The sequence below is a fragment of the Homarus americanus genome, unplaced genomic scaffold, assembly GCF_018991925.1.
Source record: "Homarus americanus isolate GMGI-L3 unplaced genomic scaffold, GMGI_Hamer_2.0 scaffold6392, whole genome shotgun sequence".
In the NCBI taxonomy this organism is placed as follows: Eukaryota; Metazoa; Arthropoda; class Malacostraca; order Decapoda; family Nephropidae; genus Homarus; species Homarus americanus.
The window spans coordinates 63161-87578 of record NW_024722078.1 but is presented as its reverse complement, the minus strand read 5'-3'; the positions used below and the strand labels follow the sequence as shown (position 1 = coordinate 87578).

General features: G+C 42.0%; 1 protein-coding gene across 1 annotated transcript in view; it reads right to left on the bottom strand.

Moving 5' to 3' along the window:
• Window positions 1-1653: 1653 nt before the first annotated feature.
• The window catches only part of LOC121861947 (basic salivary proline-rich protein 2-like), a 39936-nt gene continuing 17171 nt past the window's right edge, over window positions 1654-24418 (bottom strand). The window contains exons 5-6 of the mRNA XM_042359916.1: window positions 2364-2419; window positions 1654-1791 (exon numbers count right to left, since the gene is read on the bottom strand). Coding sequence (XP_042215850.1) covers window positions 1654-1791; window positions 2364-2419 — 194 coding nt within the window. The remainder of the gene's footprint in view (window positions 1792-2363; window positions 2420-24418) is intronic.

The following is a 24418-nucleotide window of genomic DNA, read 5'->3' as shown; positions in this document are numbered from 1 at the left end:
ATGAATGAAGGAATGGTGTGGGGATGAGTTGAGGGAAGGATGAGGGGAATGACCATGGAATGAATGAAGGAATAGTGAGGGAAGGCTGAGTGAAATGAATGTGGGATGACTGAGGATGAGTATGAAGGGAATAACTTTAGAAAGAGCCTGTGGAAGAGACTGAAGAGATGAGAGGCTAAGGGGACTGAACTGATGAGGGGACAGACTGAAGGGAAACTGACCGAGAGAGACCAAATGGGGACTGTGAGAAAATCAAAGAGATATACCAAAGCCAGAGCGATATACCATTTATAATACATCGCTCAAGCGTCAATTCAGAATCAAAGAATGTTCCTTTAGCTTCAGTTCTCCCTGTCATTGCCAGTTATCGCCTTGATTGATAGATCTTTATAAAACAAATAACCAGAAAAAAGCGACTCCGGGAATAACGCGTCTTGAGGGTCATCTCCCGCAGCGAGTATACGGAGGAAAAATTCTCACACGAGGTAAAAAGGATAATATCACTCATTCTGCCCGGTAGACGAGTATATGAGGTCATTTAAAAGCAAGTAAGAGTGTTAATGGTCAAATATACATGAAGATTCGTCCACCGGCAGCCAAATGTGCTCCTGAAAAGTTAAGTAGTGATAACAATGCTTATTTGAAGTTGTGATGGTAGCATTTATTCTTGTTAAGAGTAGAGTCGCTTTATTTTGTGTATTCATGTAATGTCTGAGTAGGGGAGGCTCGCAAGTACAGTACATATTTCTGGGTTATATCATTGATGGCTAAATGGTCAGTAATTTTCATGAGATTATAATGTGTATGGGTTTCTTAATATTTTTGCGTGGAAATTAGCTCACTGATCCTACGACAGTAAGTTTACATTGGTACAACGGTCCTGCAATATATAGTTCTCACTGTACACTGATCTTGAATAACATTATTTAAAAATATTATAATTTTGTCTTTACTTCAGTCTATTAATCTGTATTTACGTTGCCAGTGATACCAAACCAAGTACAAGGGTGTGGTCACTGTGGTGTATTGAGACCCCTTGGAGTACAGAGGGTTGGCGGTGACCCGGTAGGTGGTAATAGTGTCAGTTGTCAGGAGATAAGCGTTGTACTTGTTCATGTTTCCGCCGTTTTTGATATGTATCCGTATTTATTGGTGATTTATAAATTTGGTTGAACACAAAAGTGAATCACCCTGAACTTAAACACACACACACACACACACACACACACACACACACACACACACACACACACACACACACACACACTTCTCACCATTGCTGTTGCCACACTAAAGTTTGGCTCTTACCTCTTCCTCGTATCCTCCAGTAAACTTTGACGATTTATCTGCCACCCAACCCGTACTAAGTCCCAGTCAGGGACACTGAACCCTGAAGGGGGGGGGGTACGGACTAAAGGGTCTTGTTAGTACTTGAGTGCAAAGGCTTCTAGTTATAAGTACAGACTGTAGGGAATAGGGTACAAGTGCTTCCTGGGGGTGTCTTACTCTCCAAGAGGAAGTCGAGGGCCAACTCTCATCTTATAAATGTATTCAAGTGTGTCGTGGTCATCAAGACGGCTTGTGATTTATCTCGTGGTACACATGATACTTCCTAATAGTTGTAATCCTACTTCTAAGTCCTGCTCTCTACGTTCACTTAACACGTTTTAACTTTATCTTGTTACTGAGGATTTCACTTGAGATGGACTCTCTTTTGTCAAACACGAAGTAAAAGGCAACATCTCTGGTGTAAGGAGTAAGATAATTATGCTTGAGTCTTTCGTCATAATACTGGTGAAATACGATGTTCAAACAGCTGATGTTTATTTTTTGCAGCTGCACTCGTGTTACCTTACTCCCGGCCACCACGGGTATCAGCTTATCTACTCCATCACTGGTGTGTTATGGCGGCCACAGCTGGAGCCACACCTTGGGGCCTTCACAGAGTACAGTTCGTTGAGTCTCTGGAGTTATATGACGTCATTAACGTTAAGAGCAGTTTTATGGTTGGGTTAATCATTCACATTCTCACTCATTCTTCTTCTCTCTGTATTCCTTTGTTTTTTGTGTTTGTAACCCCCCCCCTTCCATGTACAGTCGTCTGCACTTACACGAGGTACAGTGGCTGGCGCATTTTGTGAGATGTGGCAACTATGTGGAATGTTTATCTAGCAGCAGTCTTAGTCTGGCTACTACTGTGAGGTTCCTTAGGGGCCACTCTGGGAGTCTTAATACGATGTAAACAAACACAGAGATGCCACATGTCGCAAAAAGGCGCCAGCCACTGTACCAGGTATAAGTGCAGACGACTGTACCCGGCCAAGACGGAAAGAAGGAGGGGGGGGGAGAGGGCAGTGGAGTACAAGCTTGTCATCCATGGGTCCATTTTTGCGCCCGTCCATGCTCTTGCGTCTGGGACCTGTGAACACAACAATACAGATGATTGTAACCAAACTTAGGACGGAGATACATCGTAATAAGATCTCAAATGAGTTCTGGCTTTAATGTTTACCCTCAGTCACTAGTACCTGTTTCATCAATGGATAAGAATATGCTGGATTACCTTCACTCTAAAATCATGATCAGCCAGATACAATATCAGTTAAGATCAAAAGGATTAATCAGGATCAGTCAGGGTCTACGAAATCAATCAAGGTTTGAGGCTGAGATTATTCACAGTCCATTATAGGGAGTTAAGAGATCCTACCAAATTATTAAGGGTCTCCTCAGGTCACGGTATGTTAACACACAGCTCTGCCCTGACCACCATCTATATCACAGTAACAACAAAGCGCTGTGAGGAAACTGGTTCATGTAGTTTATGTTCACCTTCAGGTATATCTCTCTTTTACGGTGAATCTGTGAGTGCTAGGCTTCACTATATTACAAAATGATACCAATAGTTGTTTTTTTCTTGCTTAGTGGCAAAGAAGAATGGTGGAGATAAATACCCATAACTCCAGGTGATTCTCTGGCTGTGAAGGTGTCATCATTCTCTTATTACAGGTACAATAAATATATTCTAGACTAAAATAAATGTGAAGAAGGTTCCAGACTAAATTACATAACAGTATCCTAATATCAGTTGCAATTCCGGAAGTTAAAAAAATAAAAAACTTAGCTCAACTCTGTATGATGAATATGTGTTTTTCATTAGGTGTGAATGTTATTGGGGGTATGAGGTGAGCGTTGTAATCACTCGGTCACCCTCATAGTGTTATTCGCTTCTTGTAAGTTTTTCACGGCTTGTTTGGTCCTCTCGGTGCCTGTTCTAATTTTCTGTTTAGGTTTACCCTCCCCTCAAAACTCTCTTCCCCATCCTCCCTCCCTACGGATATGTCTCCCTAATCCTCCCTCTCCTCATCCCTCCCCCTTCCCCCACAATCCTCCTTCCCCTCTGATCCGTCTCCGTCCTCTTTCCTTCCTCTCCTCCTCCTCGGTTACCTCAGGTCCACGCCCCCCTGGTCTATTTCCTCTTCTGCTCCGTTGACAATATTTAATGAATTATCTCTCAGCCCTAATATAACGTTATCTGATGTGAGCCGCCTCGTAAAATCGATGAGGATGTTCGGGCAGCTCGTCGTCATACCACCCACCAAATTATCGATATCCCCTTTTCACCCGTTATTACGAGTATATATCACATCACACGAGAGTTTTATGTGATACGAGAAACCGCGGGTAGAAAATACGAGGAGGAGAAAGAGGCTGTCCAGACGGCTCTCTATGTTCCCTGGTCGAATAGTAAAAGCCCCCCCCCTCTCTCTCTCTCTCTCTCTCTCTCCTTCTCCCTCCCCCATTCTGACAGACGCTCATAAAAGACAGCCCGGGGAAACTGTCAGATGTTTTTACACAGACGGGGGGTTATAACAAGTCGTCGTCGTCGTCGCCACCACAGGACCGCTGCTGCACTGCCCGCCTCTGCCGCCGCCACCGCCGCTCCTAAATGAACGTTATGATGTATTGATATGAACACGACGGCTCACCCGACCACACGCCGCCTCAACACTCACACCGAATTTATTGGATTGTTTGTGGTTTTTTCTTTATTGTCTCGAGTGGACGATAACTGTGGTGAGAGAGAGAGAGAGAGAGAGAGAGAGAGAGAGAGAGAGAGAGATGAAAACGAGCAACTGAATGAAAGATAAAAAAAAAGATAATGATGAAAGAGGAGGTTAAGGACAAGGGAGTAAAAGATACGAAGAGAAGAAGGAGAGGTGGGAAAGAGAAATTCGGAATTTGGGGGAACGAGAATAAAAGCTAAAGAGAATGTGAGAACTGGAAGAAAATTTGAGGAGGGGATTTTAGAAGATAGGTTGAGAGAATACGGAGAAGCGAGAGAGAGAAAGATACGTGAATTTACCAAGGGGAAGGAAGGAAGGAAGGAAGGAAAGGAAAGACTGAAGAAGAGAAAAAAGAAGACGTATAGAATTTGTATACAACGATCCCAGTTAGAGGAAGGAGGGCATGAAGCAACAGTCTAGCTTGCCCGCCCCAGAATCCTCACATTCTTGAAGCAAACAAAAAAAGAAAGTTCAAATAAAATCCATCGTTGATTTTTTTTCTTTTCTCCACGTATAAGATTCCTGGTTTATTAAAGGTAGCTACCTAGACCTTCCCGTAGTGAGGATTATTTGAGTAAACACGATTATATGTAGTTTTGGGAGCTGTTATATTGTTATTTGTGTTGGTAAATAAAATGACTGCAATCACCAGCCTGAAATATAATGTCCATTTCTCTGTATGTTGATTGTTATTTGTTATTAAGTCGGTATTTGTTTTTGTATTTGTTTCTAAGATATTGCTAAAAATTACACTTTTTTTTTTTTTTTGCTTTCTAATTTAAAAATATATAAAAGCCTTTACCCTTTACCCCACTTGTGTGTGTATTATTCCATGAGCCTTTATTGTGTACGGTTCGTCTTGGGCTATGTGGTGTATTTCCTATCGCTGTTTCTTTTATCTTATTTATTTCTTCCTCTTTCTTCTTCTATACTTCCTCTTCTTTCTTCATTTATTTCCTTTTATTTATTTCGTTCTATTCTTCTTTTCTTTCTTTTTCATTCTTCCTCCTCCTCCTCCTCCTCCTTACTGACGGGTGGTGGTGGGGGGGGGGGACATCACAGTCAGTCACCTCACCAATGAGTTATAACTAATCACCCGTGTTTAAACTTTAAGCAGTATACAACAAGGGGTTAAAATTTCTGGCTAATTAATTAACCCTTCATAAGTTTCCGTCTCGTTATTAAGGGCCTCGACCTTCACCCATCGACAACAACAGGGGTGAGGAGAGAGAGAGGGGTGATGAGAGGGAGGAGAGGGAGAGGTGGTGAGAGGTAAGAGGAGAAGGAGCGTGAGAGGGAGGGGGGAAGAGGGAGAGAGGAGCAGGGATGAGGAAAAGAGTAAGGGAAATGGGATTAGAAGAGGAGGAGGAGGAAAGGAATGGAGAAGAAGAGGAAGAGACGGGAAGGAGAGGAAACAGAAAGGGGTGGAAAGGGGATAGGGACAGGAGGAAAGAAGAACGGGATGGGGAGAGTAAAGTAAAGAGGAGAGGAGGAGACATGTAAAAAGAAAGGATAGAGGAGGAAGAGGAAAGGTAAAGGAATCGAGAAATTAGAAGAAAAGGAAGAGAAACGCTTCTTTCTCGTTTTCTTTCCATCTCTTCCTCCCACTCTCTCCTCATACTCTCCCTCTCTCCCTTCCTCTCTCTCTCTCCCACCTACTCCGGGTAATTTTCCCTCTCCCTTTTTTTAAGACCTGTTGAAGGTTCTAGTATTATTAGCCATTCTCATTGTAATCTTGCCTCCCTCCCTACCTCTCCCTCTCTCCCTCCCTCCCTCCCTATCTCTCCCTCCCTCCCCTCCCTACCCTTCCCCCCCTCCCCTACCTCTCCCTCCCTCCCCCCTACCTCCCTCCCTTACCTTTCCTCCCTCCTGGTATTCAAGGCTCGTTTAAAGGCGCCATTGAGTGAGCTGTCCTTCAAAAACTTGTTCCCCTTTTACATGTAAGTTGGCATCTGGCCCTCCACGGTGCTGAGTTTCACTGCTAACCTCTGCTAGGCTCTTGCTCTTTCCTGTATTCTTTCTCTCTCTGTCTATTTCTCTGTTTCTACTCTTTTATTCTAATTTTTCTTCTTTTTTCATGAAATACTCTGTCGCTCTCTCTCTCTCTCTCTCTGTTTCTGTCATTTTACTTTGATTTTCCTTCTTTATCCACTGGCTTCTCTGTCTCTTATTTATCTCTTTTATTCTACTCTTCGTTCCCTCTTATCTTTTTATAATTATCTGCACCTATATGAAATTATTATTTTATTACTATTTATTTAAGTGTTTTCTCTCTCTCTCTCTCTCTCTCTCTCTCTCTCTCTCTCTCTCTCTCTCTCTCTCTCTCTCTCTCTCTCTCTCTCTCTCTCTCTCCATTCGTAAGTGATAATAAATACAAAAAAATCATAAGAGATAATAACAAATATCGTAGGAGTTAATACCATAAAAATATATCACAGGTTCTCGCCAGAGGTCAAGGCCACATCGGTGTCAAGATTCAGTGGTCGTGTGGCAAGACGGGAGGACAGTTGCCTTGTGGTGGCCGGTTCTTGTCGCGCGCTGCCAGTCATACGAGGTAAAACTGTCATACTTCCCAGAGGATGCACCCAAACCCTGCCCAGGTCTCCATTGTAAGAGGTATTTTTTTTCTTCTTTTTGTCTTAGGTTCTGCGTCTCTCTCTCTCTCTCTCTCTCTCTCTCTCTCTCTCTCTCTCTCTCTCTCTCTCTCTCTCTCTCTCTCTCTCTCTCTCTCTCTCCTATGGTACTCTTCGTTTTTATTTATTTTTAATCTTTATTTATACGTATTTTTATTACTCACTAAAATACATTCTTATATTCTCGAAAACAAACACTTTATTTATTATGCACACGATTTTAAGTTAAGAATTGTATGTGATTGGTAATAGTATTGAAAAATTAATAATAAGAAAATACATACAGTGAAACCTCCATATAACGGACTTTTATCTCCGTTAGATTGAGAGTTTAGCATATAACGGACCCTCAATATAACGGGATTTCATATGTATATAATTTGTTTGATGGGGGTTTCACATATAATGGATCCTCGATATAACGGATTTTCCTCTCCATATAGTCCGTTAAATAGGGAGCATATTTTACTGATGCTGAATTGATTAATTTTTTATTCTAAATTAAATCATTTTTAAAATTTTTTGGGGGGGGGTGAGGGGGGGTTCTTTATGTAATTTTAACTCGATTTTATGATTTTCTTGGCGTAAAATTGTTCCCGAAAATCCTGAATCCTGATGAATTATGGTGATGGTGGATGATGATCTAATAAGGACGATTGTGACGATGTTGATGGTGATAATGGTGATGAATGAGGGGTGGGAGGCTGGGATGATGGTGATGACTGAGGTATAGGAGACTAGGATGATGACGATGATGATGATGATGATGATGATAATAATGATAATGAAATAAAGACAATAATGATATAACTGACCACAACAGTAATGATGATAACTATGGAAAAATAACAATAACATCAATGATTAGTTGTATTCTTTCATGAAAAAAATAAATAAATAAACTAAAGAGAGAGCAAACTCCAAGTGCCATAGAGAACCATTATACTGCAGAGGCCGGAGGGGGGTGGGTGAGTGATACACGGGGAGGAGGTCCAAGTAAGAGAGAGCAGAAGGAGGTCGATAGATCAGTACAGTAAAAGTCACGGGCGGAGCTGGGAAGAGAAACAGATGGAGGAAGGTTGATGCCGAGTTTTACCATGAATACTCAAATGACCCAGCAGGCACGTATATCATGTTCAAAACCCAATATAGTTTGACTAGGGTTCACTAATCGGGGAGGTATAGGATGGATATGATAGAAAAGACGATTATAAATAAGCTGTCATGAATGAGTGATTTGACATGGAGGTGGTTTATTGTATGTGAAATTTAAGACAAATTTTATCTGAGGATTCTGGATGTTGTGAGGCGCTGATTGACTGCTCTAGAAACACGATAAATCAAGAGTCTCCTAGGAGCATTCTTAACATAGGTAGTGATGTATGACCACCTGGACAGATCAGATGACACACACACACACAAGTAGCAAACATTTTGATGGACGAGGGTTTGAGTTGACTGTTAGACATGTAAAAAGGTTTTGCGGGGAAGATGAGAAGACACTTTGTATAGACCCTTTTTGTTTTTATATTTTTCCACTAAAGGAGATGAAGAGTCAACAAGGCTAGTGGTTGTGGTTGAAGGGATTGCCGATAAAAAGTTAAAACAGGATGGGTGAGGTGACAGAGCCTCGAGGAACACCAGAATACGATATGTGTGTTGGGTGGTGGTGGTGGTGTGGTGACAATTAGGGTGGTAGTGTTGGTGATCATGACGGTGGAGCTTGTCCCAGTGATGATGGTAGAGATGATATAAGTAATACTGGTAGCTAATTGTTTGTAGCGCTAATGATGGTGATGATTATGGAGCTGTTAATTTTGATGGTGGTGGTGATTATGGTGATGGTGATAATAATAGTGATGAAGTGTGATAGGTCCAGCCCGTAGAGTGGATGAAGTTAGACATTCACACACAGATTTTTTCCACCGATTCCTTTACATACAGTTATAGTCTACCTATTTCACAGTCACCCTCTCCACGAATCCGAAGCATTCACGAGTGAGAGGGTGAGGGAGGGGTGAGAGGATGATGGGTAAGAGAGGGAGGTGATGGTGAGGGAGGGTTGAGGGGGAGAGGGCGAGGGAGGAAGAGAATGAGGAAGAGGGTGAGAGATGAATGGTGTTAGGGAAGGGCTGTACATCAAAGATAATAATAATCAAAAACTACAATTTTCACAAAAAAGTCTTGTTGGATGACGTTCTCTTCCCTTGATGCCATGGCTGGGTGAACACTTCTGAATTTTCAAGCTTTCACGTCCCAGTGTTTGCCTACGTACAGGTAAGTTTCTGTACCAACTCTCCTCCCCAGTAGAGAACAGACCCGGCTGCTCTGGCTGTTTTTAACCTCAGCGGAAGGTTAACAGAGGTAACCATCCCCATATCCGCTCACTAGAAGAAGCTGCTGTAGCGTAGAGAGAGAGTGTGACGAATCTACTTTCTCATGACGTCTCAAGTACCTCCTAGAACGAGACTACTTTCTCATTAACGTGGTGGGTGGCGCCAGGACTAACTCTCCATAAGCTGGGTGGCACCAGAAACAAAGCTACTGGTGTTAGATTGCGTTGAAAGAGAGTGTATTTTTTGAGTGACGCTCTGGGTGGGTGGTGGGAGAGAATCAACTTTCACAATACTGTAACATGCTGGGTGGCTGAGAACGGGTAGAGAGTGCAAAGGAGGTGTAATTGTAGGTTGCGGAGGAGCACCCAGCAGCCGTACCAGCATCTCATTACCCGGAGTGGCGTCTTAGGGGTCGTTTCTTGCCGCCCCTGACTCTTGTTGTCTCTGTCTACCTACCTACCTACCTACCTACCTACCTACTCACTTCCATCTTTCTCCCTCTCTCTCTCCCTCTCTCCCCCTCGGTCATCACACATATTGTACACTCACTGCTGCCCCCTCCCTGTACACACACACACACACACACACACACACACACACACACACACACACACACACACACACACACACACACACACACACACTACTCCCACTTCTTCCTCCCTCAGCTCACATATTATTCTCACTCCTCTAATTCCTTCTCCACCTCGTCTTCGTCCTCCTCCTCCTCCTCCTCCTTTATCTTCTTCGCTTCTTCCTCCTCTTCCTCCCCCTCTTCCTCCTCGTTCTGCCCATAATTGTTCCTTTACCACCATATAATGTTTGAGTTTATGAGGTGGTAGTTAGAAAGTTGTTAAAGACGTAACATTACCGAGTGAAACGATCTGGTACATTACTTAAGATGCCCCTTAATGGCTACCACACTGGCAATACTGATGGATCATTGTTTTTAATGCCGTACTGGTAATACTGCTGGATATTGTAATCACATCTCCCCCCCCCCCACACCCCCACTGGTAAAACTGCTGGCAACTTGGGTACACTCTGTGGTGGGAACATTTGTCAAGGAGCCGAAGGGTTTATTGTAGAGAGGTAATACTGACTAATACGGTCTTATTATTATGGTAATCTGGAAATCTGGTCACTTGGTAAACAATGTTTCTCGTTCGATAACATAAAATCGTCGTAACACTGATTATCTGAGGCTGTATATACTGTAGGCTTACATTTGGTTGAATTCGTAAAAAACAATGTCCGCCTTTTCTGACTAACCATATTTCTTTTCCACACGAGGGATATTTTTTTTTATTTTCCATTTTTACCACAGTCCCTGGTCACTATTGTTTATGATAAAACTTGTGGAGGTACAGCTGTTGTCTGCTGTGGTTCGTGTACTGCATTGGCGATACTACTGAGTAAAATTGTTTTGTGTGTGTGTGTGTGTGAGTGTTTACATCATCTCTCTTCTGACTCTGACACACACACACACACACACACACACACGTGAAGGTAGTATCTCTTGACAGACCTCTGACATGATACAAGACACAGACAGCACATTAATGTCATGAGTGGTTTATGAATCAAGACCAGCGTGTGCCCTCTCCCCTCACCACCACACTTAATGACTCTCTGATCTCGTTATGGTCACGCTTGTTAATGTCTGCACACTCACTTGGGTATATACAGTGTGTATTTGTATATTTTCTTTACATTCATTCATTCATCCATCCATTCATCCATTCATTCATCCATTCATTCATCCATTCATTCATCCATTCATTCATTCATCCATTCATTCATTCATTTATGTATTTTGTATCCCTTCAATTATTCGTATATATATTCATTCATGTATTCGTATATTCATTCATTCTTTCATTCATGCATGCATTTCCTTTATTCATCCAGTCTTTTATTCATAAATTCATTCTTTCATTCAGTTGCTTTATTCATGTATCCGTTTAGTCACTTTTATTATAGTCAAATGCAGTAATACGGCTGCAAATACAGGTACAGACACAGGTACAAATACGGGTACAGATACAGGTACAGACACAGGTACAAATACGGGTACAAATACAGGTACAGACACAGGTACAAATACGGCTGCAAATACAGGTACAAACACAGGTATAATCACAGGTACAAACACAGGTACAAATACAGGTACAAACACAGGTATAATCACAGGTACAAACACAGGTACAAACACAGGTACAAATACAGGTACAGACACAGGTACAAATACGGCTGCAAATACAGGTACAAACACAGGTATAATCACAGGTACAAACACAGGTACAAATACAGGTACAAATACAGGTACAAACACAGGTATAATCACAGGTACAAACACAGGTACAAATACAGGTACAAATACAGGTACAAACACAGTATAATCACAGGTACAAACACAGGTACAAAAACACAGGTACAAACACAGGCATAATCACAGGTACAAACACAGGTACAAACACAGGTACAAATACAGGTACAAACACAGGCACAAATACAGGTACAAACACAGGTATAATCACAGGTACAAACACAGGTACAAATACAGGTACAAATACAGGTACAAACACAGGTACAAATACAGGTACAAACACAGGTATAATCACAGGTACAAACACAGGTATAATCACAGGTACAAACACAGGTACAAATACAGGTACAAACACAGGTATAATCACAGGTACAAACACAGGTACAAACACAGGTACAAACACAGGTACAAATACAGGTACAAACACAGGTACAAACACAGGTACAAACACAGGTACAAACACAGGTACAAATACAGGTACAAACACAGGTACAAACACAGGTACAAACACAGGTACAAACACAGGTACACAGTACAAACACAGGTACAAACATGTGCATAACACAGGTACAAACACAGGTACAAACACAGAAAATCACAGGTACAAACACAGGCAAATACAGGTACAAATACAGGTACAAACACAGGTACAAATACAGGTACAAACACAGGTATAATCACAGGTACAAACACAGGTACAAACACAGGTACAAATACAGGTACAAACACAGGTACAAATACAGGTACAAACACAGGTATAATCACAGGTACAAACACAGGTACAAATACAGGTACAAATACAGGTACAAACACAGGTACAAACACAGGTACAAATACAGGTACAAATACAGGTACAAACACAGGTACAAACACAGGTACAAACACAGGTACAAATACAGGTACAAACACAGGTATAATCACAGGTACAAACACAGGTATAATCACAGGTACAAATACAGGTACAAACACAGGTACAAACACAGGTACAAAAATAAAGCCACAAACTCTAGGTAATCACAACAGTGCACAAACACATTCTGAATTATTACTTTATTGCATTATAGAAATTCGTAATAAAACAGTTGAGGAACAAACACAGTATTACGTGAAGAGAACTGCCAACAGTCTACAGTAAACAGACTTAGTTCTTGATTGTTTTCATTATTTTGTTTGTATTAATTTATGGGCAATAGTTCAGGTACAACAACAGATAGAAGTACTGTGCAGGTACAATGAAATATGTATTTAACGGATTATATGGAGAGAAAAGTCCGTTATATCGAGGGTCCGTTAACTGTGAAACATGTATTTAACGGAGTATATGGAGAGAAAAGTCCGTTATATCGAGGGTCCGTTAACTGTGAAACATGTATTTAACGGAGTATATGGAGAGAAAAGTCCTTTATATCGAGGGTCCGTTAACTGTAAAACATGTATTTAACGGATTATATGGAGAGAAAAGTCCGTTATATCGAGGGTCCGTTAACTGTGAAACATGTATTTAACGGAGTATATGGAGAGAAAAGTCCGTTATATCGAGGATCCGTTAACTGTGAAACATGTATTACACGGAGTATATGGAGAGAAAAGTCCGTTATATCGAAGGTCCATTAGATATGAAAAACGCATTTAACGGATTATACGGCGATAAAAGTCCGCTATATAGAGAGATTTCAAAACACCCACGAGCCACTGTACAACTATACTGTCACATCATCTCGTACTGACAACAAGTGATGGCAGACGTGTGTTTATCTGTGCTCACTGGGGAGTCACTCAAGTGTTTGTCCAAGTATTTTTAACTCGTCTCCTGGGGGGAAAAATGAGGAGCTATTTTGTCATGTCTGTGTTGGTCTTCGCCAGTGTCCTGCTTGTGGTAAATTTTAGATCAAGTCATAATGTTTTTAGGGTGATATTATTTAATACTTTGATGATTTAACTCATTGGCGACGATGACTTAACCCTTTGACGATTATGATTTAACCCTTCAGGACTCAGAGGGTTAATGTGTTAGGTATTAGGGTAAATTACAACAAATAAACGAGTTTTATTTTACGTTCCTTCATAGACTTTATAAACAATTTCCTAATGGTTGAATTTTACTGTTAGTGTTACTGAAGATTTGTATATAATTAATGTTAAGCGATATTAATTCTACACTGTCAACCAACAAGAAAATGCTATTCATCGATGCTATCACCACCACCATCACCACTACCAGCAACATCACCACCACTACCAGCACCACGACCATCACCATCACTACTACCAACACCATCACCACCACCACCACCACTATCACCACCATCACTACCACCACTACCATCACCACCACCACCCACCACTCACCACCATCACCATCACCACCACCACCACCACCACCACCACCACCACCACCTATCACTACCACCACCACCATCACTACATCATCACCACCATCACCATCACCACCACTACCATACCACCACTACCATCACCACCACCACCACCACTACCATCACCACCACCACCACCACACCACCACCACCATCAACACCATCACAAGTAACACCATTATCACCACTTAACATCCTTCACTACCGCTGCACTCACAAACATCACATATCCACTACCATTACTACTACCACTGCCACCAAACCCTTACCACACACGCACACACAGTACCACCTCCCCTCCTACCACTCCCAGCACCACCATCATCGTCTCCGTCATCGCTACAGCAGAGGGAGGAACTGGTTAAACATGTTACCTGCAGCATCTCACACCTTCGATAAAGACATCACCTTTATTACAATATGGAAAACACTATATACAGTAGTGCCTTGTGACTTACCTGTACTCGTAACTGCTATTTCTGAATTAATTCTATTGATCTGAATTATTTATCGAAGGTCCTGTCAGAACTACAGTCACCTCAGGTAGAACTGTAGTTAGTAGTTGTTGTTGAAGTGTATTTAGTAAGCTACCAGCCACTACAATATATATATATATATATATATATATATATATATATATATATATATATATATATATATATATATATATATATATATATATATATATATATATATATATATATATATTTAACCGTGTGTGTGTGTGTGTGTTGTATATTATCGTGTGGTGATGAGGAAGGCCGGGTAATTATCCTGAGTGGAAGTGCATCGTCTTGTAGCATTGTTGTGTGTGTGGGTTGTCTTTGTGTGCTTTGCCTTAATGATGGCTGAAGGAGAGCGGCGCCTCCCGTGTACAGTGTAGGTATAATTAATTGCTGTTTTTCTTCCAGCTTACCATGTTATGATTTAACATCTCCGATATTTTGCCAGTTACCAAATTATCTATTTATTTTTGTTCAAGGATAATTTTCAGAAATAATAACCCTTTTACTACGGGAAGGCTCTTTTAATATTTTATTTGGTTAAATCCAGATGATTTTATTCAGCTCAGAGGGGAATCCATACACAAGGGGTTAGCAGACTATCTCCACTAATACAATGATATGTTTTGGTGCTTGTACATGTTGTGATGAAGATTCCAAATTGTTACGAGAGAAATTCACTTTAAACCTTTTACTATTGAAAAATTAACAAGTAATCATAGAGGAGGAAGAGGAGGAGGGGAAAGGGAAGAGGAGGAGGAAGAAGAGGAGGGGGTGGGAATTATTATTATTTTTTTTTTGAAGAGCAAACTTTCTCTCTTTATCATTACGTGGAGAGAATCACCGTGACTAATGGGTGGGGTGGAGCAGAGGTGATAAAGTACACCTGATCATTCACCTTTACTCTCTGACATTTCAGTGATAATCATATATATTTTTGTTCATTTATTCTGTTAACTTTAATTTATCTCATTAACTCTAGCTGGTATTAAATTCCTCATCACAGGAACTTCACAAAAAGGAGAATCTTTCACTAAACCCTCTACTGTATTTGATATAACGAGTAGCCAGAGTTAATTTTGTTATTGGCAAGCCTTCAGTCACTCGAATCTGATGAGGGCTCTTGTACATGTCATTATAATCTCTAATAAGAAAAAATTATATTCCACTTTTTTTACTTGGAAAGCAAATACGTATATTAATTTGAATGGATGACCGCCATTGCCATTACCTGCACACAACTTTAAACAGATTAGCTTCATTTCCTCAATGACTCGGTAACCCACGAATGGTCGGCCCTTCCCCGGTGTCGAGGAGAGAATGGGTGAGGGAGAGTGGGTGTACCTGTGTTGGTGAGGGAGGTTGGGTGTACCTGTGTTGGTGAGGGAAGGTGGGTGTACCTGTGTTGGTGAGGGAGGGTGGGTGTACCTGTGTTGGTGAGGGAGGGTGGGTGTACCTGTGTTGGTGAGGGAGGGTGGGTGTACCTGTGTTGGTGAGGGAGGGTGGGTGTTACCTGTGTTGGTGAGGAGGGTGGGTGTACCTGTGTTGGTGAGGGGGGTGGGTGTACCTGTGTTGGTGAGGAAGGTGGGTGTACCTGTGTTGGTGATGGAGGGTGGGTGTACCTGTGTTGGTGAGGAGGGTGGTGTACCTGTGTTGGTGAGGGAGGTGGGTGTGCTTGTGTTGGTGAGGAGGGTGGGTGTACCTGTGTTGGTGAGGAGAGGGTGGGTGTACCTGTGTTGGTGAGGTGTAGTTGGTGGGTGTACCTCTGTTGATGAGGGAGGGTGGGTGTACCAGTGTACCTGTGTTGGTGAGGGAGGGTGGGTGTACCTGTGTTGGTGAGGAGGGTGGGTGTACCCTCTGTTGGTGAGGAGGGTGGGTGTACCTGTGTTGGTGAGGGAAGTGGGTGTGCCTGTGTTGGTGAGGGAGGGTGGGTGTACCTGTGTTGGTGAGGAAGGGTGTGCCTGTGTTGGTGAGGGAGGGTGGGTGTACCTGTGTTGGTGAGGGAGAGTGGGTCCACTTGTGTTGGTGAGGAGGGTGGTGTACCTGTGTTGGTGAGGGAGGGTGGGTGTACCTGTGTTGGTGAGGAAGGGTGGGTGTACCTGTGTTGGTGAGGGAGAGTGGGTGTACCTGTGTTGGTGAGAGTGGTGGGTGTACCTGTGTTGGTGAGAGGTGGGTGTACCTGTGTTGGTAGAGAGGTGGGTGTACCTGTGTTGGTGAGGAGAGTGGGTGTACCTGTGTTGGTGAGGAGGGTGGGTGTACCTGTGTTGGTGAGGGAGGGTGGGTGTACCTGTGTTGGTGAGAGAGGGTGGGTGTACCTGTGTTGGTGAGAGAGGGTGGGTGTACCTGTGTTGGTGAGGAGGGTGGGTGTACCTGTGTTGGTGAGGGAGGGTGGGTGTACCTGTGTTGGTGAGGGAGGGTGGGTGTACCTGTGTTGGTGAGGGAGGGTGGGTGTACCTGTGTTGGTGAGGGAGGGTGGGTGTATTGGTCACAATCAACAGGTAATAACCCTAAGGTGTTACACAGTAGAGGTGAAAGTGTTACTGTAATCAAGATGAATGTTTGGCTTCCTGAAGGTGTGTGTGTGTGTGTCTGTGTCTGTGGTTTATGGGGGGGGGAGTGGCTGTGTGTGTGTGTGTGTGTGTGTGTGTGTGTGTGTGTTTCATGAAAGACTAACATAGGTACAATCAAAGTCAGGATCAAAATTAGAAGAATCACTATAAAATAACAGTAACATTACATAGATAACTTGATACAGGTACATGTCTGGGTACAACACAATAATAGGTACAGTAAGTTACATATATGTATAGTATCATAAAGGTAAAATACATACGGTATGTATCTAAATGTAACCAACACCTGAGGCTCTCCCTTAAGAGTTATATCTCAGCGTTCTCTCTCTCTGTTTTAACTCCTTGTATCTCTATATGACAAAGATGTAGTTAAAGCCTTACTCTATTAACCCCTTCAATACAGGGACCCCACTATTAATATTTTATTTGTCAAGCGCTGGATGATTTTATTCTGCTCAGTGGGGGGCCCGTACACAAGGGGTGAAAAATTCTCAATGTTCACCGAAGCCACTGCCAGAGAGACGGGTTGGGTGGCGGTGGTGATGGTCCATGGTGGTGTTGGTGATGGTAGTGGTGCTGGTGGTGGTAATGGTGGTTGTGATGGTGATAGTGATGGTAATGGTGGTGAGGATGGTGGTAGTGGTGGTGGTGGACGAATATGAAGACTAACAGCACCACAAGGTTGACACGAGGCTCAGCACAGTTGTGTCTGGGGTGGCGGAGCTCTATTTGTTTTGATCAAAGGAAAACATTGTATTGTGCTAGTGTGTGTGTGTGTGTGTGTGTCTGTGAGTGTGTGTGTGTGTGTCTGTGAGTGTGTGTCCGTGTCTGTGTGTGTGTGTGTGTCTGTGAGTGTGTGTGTCCGTGTGTGTGTGTGTGTGTCTGTGAGTGTGTGTCCGTGTCTGTGTGTGTGTGTGTGTGTGTGTGTCTGTGAGTGTGTGTGTGTGTATGTGTGTGACTAGCTCGTTCCAATAAGTAAACAAAATATTTATAATCCTAAAACTCACTAAAATGTATTGAAAAACCTTTGAAAAAAATCGGACTGGCAATTAGTTATGAGATGGACAGCACTTAAGAGAATGTTAGTAGTGGTTATATAGACATTGGTAGTCACTATTGTTGTGTCTTGTCAGAATTCTTGGCTCTTGCATTTTGAATTTGAGACCTTCATGTTTTTTTTTTTTACCTTTGCTACTTTGGTATCGTCAAGTAGAGCACAATATGATGGTCTCCCTCTTCTCAAGTCCTTAAGTATTTAGGATTCTTGTTTACCTGGCTCTTTTTACCTAACCACGGAGGAAAAAATTGGCTCAGTTAATTACACTGCAAACAAACGGTTCTACCTCACTGTACTTAATATTCTGTGTCCTCTCCGCTTGTGTTTGTGACCGGGCACTCTTCTCCGCTAGGGTAGGTAATTCTTTGGTCTACAACAATCCAAGATGTAAATGTCTAGTTTGGACAGGGAGTTGGTTTTACCACGGACGGTGAACAGCCTGTGCGGCACTGTCAACAAACCCGGACGACTCTTATGTACACACACACACGTTTTTGGCTGCAATGTCCCAGACACCGTTTTTTGTTTTTATTCTTAAGCAGAAACTTTGTAATGTAAAAAAAAAGACAGTACCTCAGACTAACCTAACCTAACCTAACCTAACCTAACCTAACCTAACCTAACCTAACCTAACCTAACCTAATTAAACATAATTTAATTCAGTCTCAAAATAGATTATATACTGTATATGAAAACCTATAATTTATCTCGACTTTACCTATGCTACCTAAATTAACGTAACCCTAAATTAACATAATTAACTTAAACTAAGCTAACCGGGATTGATTTAGATTAAGTAGCGCCGGGGCGAATTTTGTTTTTCTCAACTTTCCAAGTCAGAAATTCTTGTTCAGGGAAATATGAAAACCAAATAACACCCAGGAGACAGATCGTCGCTACAGCCAACGCGTGTTGACAAAGGCTGTTGTGTATGTAGACTTCACTAGAGTTTATTTGTTTCTTCTTTCTTTTAATGCAAATGTTCTGTTAAAATATCAATTTAATACAATCTTAGATCAGAGTGCCACAGTCACCGAACTCGTAAGAAAAATGAAAAACAAAATTGAATAATGAATGGATTAATGTATAAGATAAGCAAATATCAAAATAATGATGAACATACAGAAAAACCTCTATTTAACGGACTATATGTTTTTAATGGCCGTAGAAGTAAGATTTGTCGCTCATATTCTCAACGCTATACACTGAGTTTTGTTAATAAGATGGCCGATTATGTATCAGTAATGTAACGGTGAAGATTATTTTTATCACGTCTACACTTATATATGAACTGTTAACAATATTCATATTGTTGTTATATTTTTATTTCCATTTCAACAGTTGTGGTTGAATGCAGTGGTTAAGACCTCACCCGCTAAATCATGAGAAATACATCAAAATAACTAGAATATTATATGTTATGAGAATTGTTGTATTTACGCTTGTGTTTGGGGAAGAAAATGTAATTGGGTGTCTCATCTTGACCTGTATGTAAAAGGGATTATATATATAATCACCTAGTTAGTATTTATTTAAATGAATCAGTGTCAATCAATTAGTGACACCAATCTTCACATCTCTAAAACCTCTAAAACAGCAAACTCTTGTGGGATTTTTAAATGTGATTCTCATTAGAAATCAATCTCCCGTATACATTATATATCGCTGTAGAGAAGATATGACGAACATTGTCCTAACACTCCTTGGTACAGTCGCCCACTGAGTCCTGTCGCCTGTCCTACTGAACCACGAACCCCAAGATTCAGACTCGTGAACCCGAAGCAGCCGACTGATACATTATTCTGTCTATAAATGCTTCGGATTTACGAGTCTGAATCTTGGGGTTCGTGGTTCAGTAGGACAGGCGACAGGACTTTTGTGTGTGACTACATCTAATTATTTCTTGAAGGAGACAGTTAGCTGCTGCTCATTCCTGATTATTTAATTAATAATGGTGATATAAATCTAACATTTGGTTTTTCCCAGCCAGGTGGTTACATTATATACCTGCTGGACCCAGAAACAGTTAACCAGGTAAGAGTTTTAACACTGGTTCTGTGTCACGTGTGGGTGCAGCAGGCGTTCCATCACATTATACAGTAAGAGGCTTGACACCTTCCACCAGCTCGCTGTTAAGCTTCACTGAGATACTTAAACTGGCCAGCCGCTCAATTTTAGTCTTTCTTTCTTCATTCACTTCGGTGTATTGGAGAATTATTTACAATATATACATCAACAACAACTTATAAGTCGTTATTTGTGTGATGTGTATTAATGGTGGAAGGACGGGACCCGTCTTATTGTCCACATCCTCCTCACGACCTCAATAACACAACAAGAAGTGTGAGGCGCCACGACTCTGTCATCATGATGACTAAGTTGATGCTTTACCAACGAGGCTCCAGTTTCTCAAGTTTAATGAGCTTACGCGTCACACCAGCCGCTTTGCCAGCAACTTGTTTGCAGTGTGATTGTGTTTACCAACACCGTTACTTGCACATTTGACAGTTGTTCCTCTCCCAACGAAATCTCTTGCTGTGTTAACGAATTACTTTGTGACACAAGTTAAAATTAGTTTTAGATGTAGCTAAATTGTCAGATTTGGGGGAATAATGTTTACTTGGTCTTCACAAGCTCTGAATTATAGTAATAACTAGATCACTGTTCAGTGAAGTAATGCACCTCGCACTGTCGTAGGATATTACCTGCATCACTTTTGTTCAGTGGTAATATTAACATATTAAACATAGTCTGTGGTCCGCCTCACAGTCCCTGGCGTCTACTGTTTTTCACTTAGGAATTAACGCACAGTATTCTCAGATAACAGAACACTGGTTAAATATACTACGAGTATAATGTACCTCAATGTAACACATTGTTAATATTCATTGGGACCCACAGTGTGTTAGTGATGTGTTCGTGTAACATGGATCAAGTAAGTTACATGGGTGTAGTGCGTGAGGAGGCCTCAACATACTCTAAAGCTGAAAACTTATCTCTCTTCTCAAGTCTCTACTCTCTCCACCCAACACTATCCTGGCTGTCAGGTTGTTTATTATATAACACCACAGGGGCAGATATGTGGGAATGATTTACTCCCGAGGCTCACTGTGTCCACCACATAGTAAAGTTCCTGGCGGCCGCTACCAACACTCACACCACAGTCCATGAAGATGACACCAGCGGAATTGTGTTCTGAAATGTGTTTATACAACAAGTTATAGAACAACATTTGCACAGAAATCGTTTTCAATAAAAATAAATCCTTCCGGATAGTTTGTCACGCACGCATCCATAAATTTGTAATTGTATATAGTATGACCAAGGAGCTGTACAGTATATGTAGACCTTGGGTGTGTGTGAGGATCCGTCGTCTCTTGCTTGATATCATAGTGAGCTTACTAGGCACGTCAGGTGAGAGCGACGTTCACACTTACCCGGCATGACTTAATCAGCTGAACGTGAACTTTAGTTTCATATGAACGTATTGGTTGTACGGTACAAGGGCTGAGAACTAGTAAATGTTATTATATCCCAACACTAACGGAAGTAGAGCAATATGGAGAACTTTGTGGTGCCCCAGTGGAGGCTTAGATAAATGGATAGTGAAGATGACATTAGGATAACGTCAGCAATGTTGTAATAAAATGAAGTTAACTTTACTAAGGCAATTTATCCAAGAAGCCATACACTCGAGGGAGGTGCCTGCTCATGCTGTGTGGGGGGGGGGGGGAACCTCCTCAACCAAACTGTGACTTTGACACCCACCTTAAGAACAAAACACATCTGGGGTAATCACGAAGATTATATGTCATGAACATAGAAATATAAAATCTTGGGACATGAAAATTGATAAAGATCCAGACGACACAGACACGCCACTCTTGGCATTAGGTAGAGCAGTGATACTCTCCTAGACAAGAGACCCAGATGGTGGTAATAAAACAACAATATTATATCCCGGGTATAGCCCAACAGCAGATCTAAGATAACAGGAAGAGAACAATCAAGCAGAACATCAAACACAAACCCAGCAGCTGAGAACCCCCCTCACCCTCACCCTCACCCCCCCCAGGGTTCAGGAACACTGCCTGAGGATGGGTCCAATCGCGGGAATGGGCCAATAAGGAGATAATAGGGGTAGGCCGAATAGGGGAGAGCAATAGAGAGACTGAACCAAACAATGAGGGACAATTGGGAGTGAGGGTTGTATTACAGTGGGTTCCTCGTCCTCCTGCTCACAGATGACGACCCTTGGCTGTTCACTCTGACCTGTATATACCGGGAAAGAAAATCTGGTAGAATGTACGCGTTTACGGGCATGGTATTCCTCCTCCCCCTCTCCCTCTCTCTCTATCTCTCTATAGGTTCTTTGTCATCGTGGTGTATGTGCTGAGGTCTGTTTTGTTCCATCTTGACGTGTATTGACTGATCCATTTACCCTCGATGACCTGTGTTGATGGTTTGTTGCCCCACCTTAGCATCCTCCCTACACACACATACACACACACACACACACACACACACGTAAGATGAGAACATATCCTCTCCCATTTAAGAGTACAGCGGAGGTAATTACTTGTGTCCGGCCTCTTGTCATGTCTCGTCTCCTCCCTCCCGTCTTGAACACAATCACTGTCATCAAAAAAAATGTCCTAACTGGAGAGAAGTAGCAATAGGAAAATCTTAGTTGACCGAAAATGTTGTATAAATGTTCCTTCCAAGCTTGATCCAATGGTTAACCCTTTGAGTCTTGAAGGGTTAAATCATCGTCGTCAAAGGGTTAATCTCCTCATCCAGTATATTGCATTGTGTTTATTCACCGTTGTTTTGTAATCATCCACATATGATATACCAGGTATAATGCTACATACTTCACTTCAGACTTCTTTCAAAATATCTATGTAATCCTTCCGTACTCTCGAGTCATTCAAATATACTAACCTTTTCTCCCTCAGTGTTACGATACATTAAAACCTCCTTTTAATGTACCTCAATAAAACGAATTTAGTCCGTTATATGGAGGTTTACCATCTAACACAAACTTCAATATAACGGACTATACTTTCCCACATATATTCCGTTAAATAGAAGTCTCAATGTATTGCTGAATCACATTGCTTTCTGTCTTAGTGTAACAGAAGGCAACAGACCACGTAATAAACCTGGTAATATCACTTCAATTTTATCCTTTGTTCATGATGATAAACAGTGCTTGTGAAGGATGTGTGTGTGTGTGTGTGTTTATCTACCAATCGTTGACAGTTTACAATATCTGATCCAATTAGCCTTTGGAGACGATGATGGAAATAGCGTCCGGGAAACAAAGAAATGCGATTGTTTAAGTATGGCTCAGCAAGGGAGAGGGGGGGGGGGATTTGGTAGGTTGTATGGAGGAAGGGAGGGAGTGTTTGTATGGAGGGGGGTGAGATGGATGGATAGCAGTGTGAAGGAGAGATTGAGGGGTCGTTGTGAGAGGAAAGAAGGGATTCATTGTTCAGTGTGAGATAGTGGTGCTGGTAGATAGAGAGGAAGAGTTGATAAAGGGGAGATAGGAAGGTGAAGGGGAAGTATTAGTAATGAGAAATATTAAGCTGGGTACAAATTTTAGGTGAGAATGATGGCGACTGATATGATGGAAGTTAATCAAGAAGGATGGATGTAGGCAGGTAAGAAGCCTCAGGTGGATTCAGGTGCTGTAGAGGCTCACTAGGTAGACTCAGGTGCTGTGGAGGCTCACCAGGTAGGCTCAGGTGCTATAGAAGCTTACTAAGAAACTCGTAAAAGAAACTATAAACTTCAAGGAAGCATAATTTGGGAGAATGTTTAACTCCTTCTCCCCGCCCCTCACCTCCTCCCCTTCCCTCCCTCACCTCACCTCCTCCCGCCCCTCACCTCCTCCCCGCCCCTCACCTCCCCCCGCCCCTCCCCACCTCACCACTAACATAATACTAAATCTTTGCTTCCCTCTTCCCTCAGACTTATCCACGTTCAGAAGATGTTGCTGTGCCTTCACTTACTACACCAGGTCGAAGTGGGTCACTCCAGCAGCTCACAAATTTGGATATGTGTTGAGAACATCGCCTTCCTCCGCTGCTGCACTAAAGGTACGTCTGTCAACTTAGGTTTTCTTTATTTAGCTAATCCAGGAGGGCGTGTAAGTCAAGGCTTCACAGTGCGGTGGCCACGTGGATATAGTACTGACCACCTTCTGTGTATTTACCGAAGACATACGATAAACAGAACTCATTATGCTCAGTAATTATTTATGGTTTGTCAAGTTTGTTCCAGAAGTAAAAGACGGCAGACAATTAACCTAACCTTCCTCCCTTAGAAACCTCCATCGATACGTAAAATTTTTCAGCTATTTTATTCCTCACAGACCAGAGAGAGAAGAATATTACAGCTCGGAGGAATTTTATGTTCATCTTGGATTCATAGCACTAACACCTTACCCTGGGATGTGGTCTGGCTGTGTAGAAGATGTCCAATAAATTCTTCACCTAACTTAATACACTCACTCACTCACACTCCCAAATCGCGTGGAG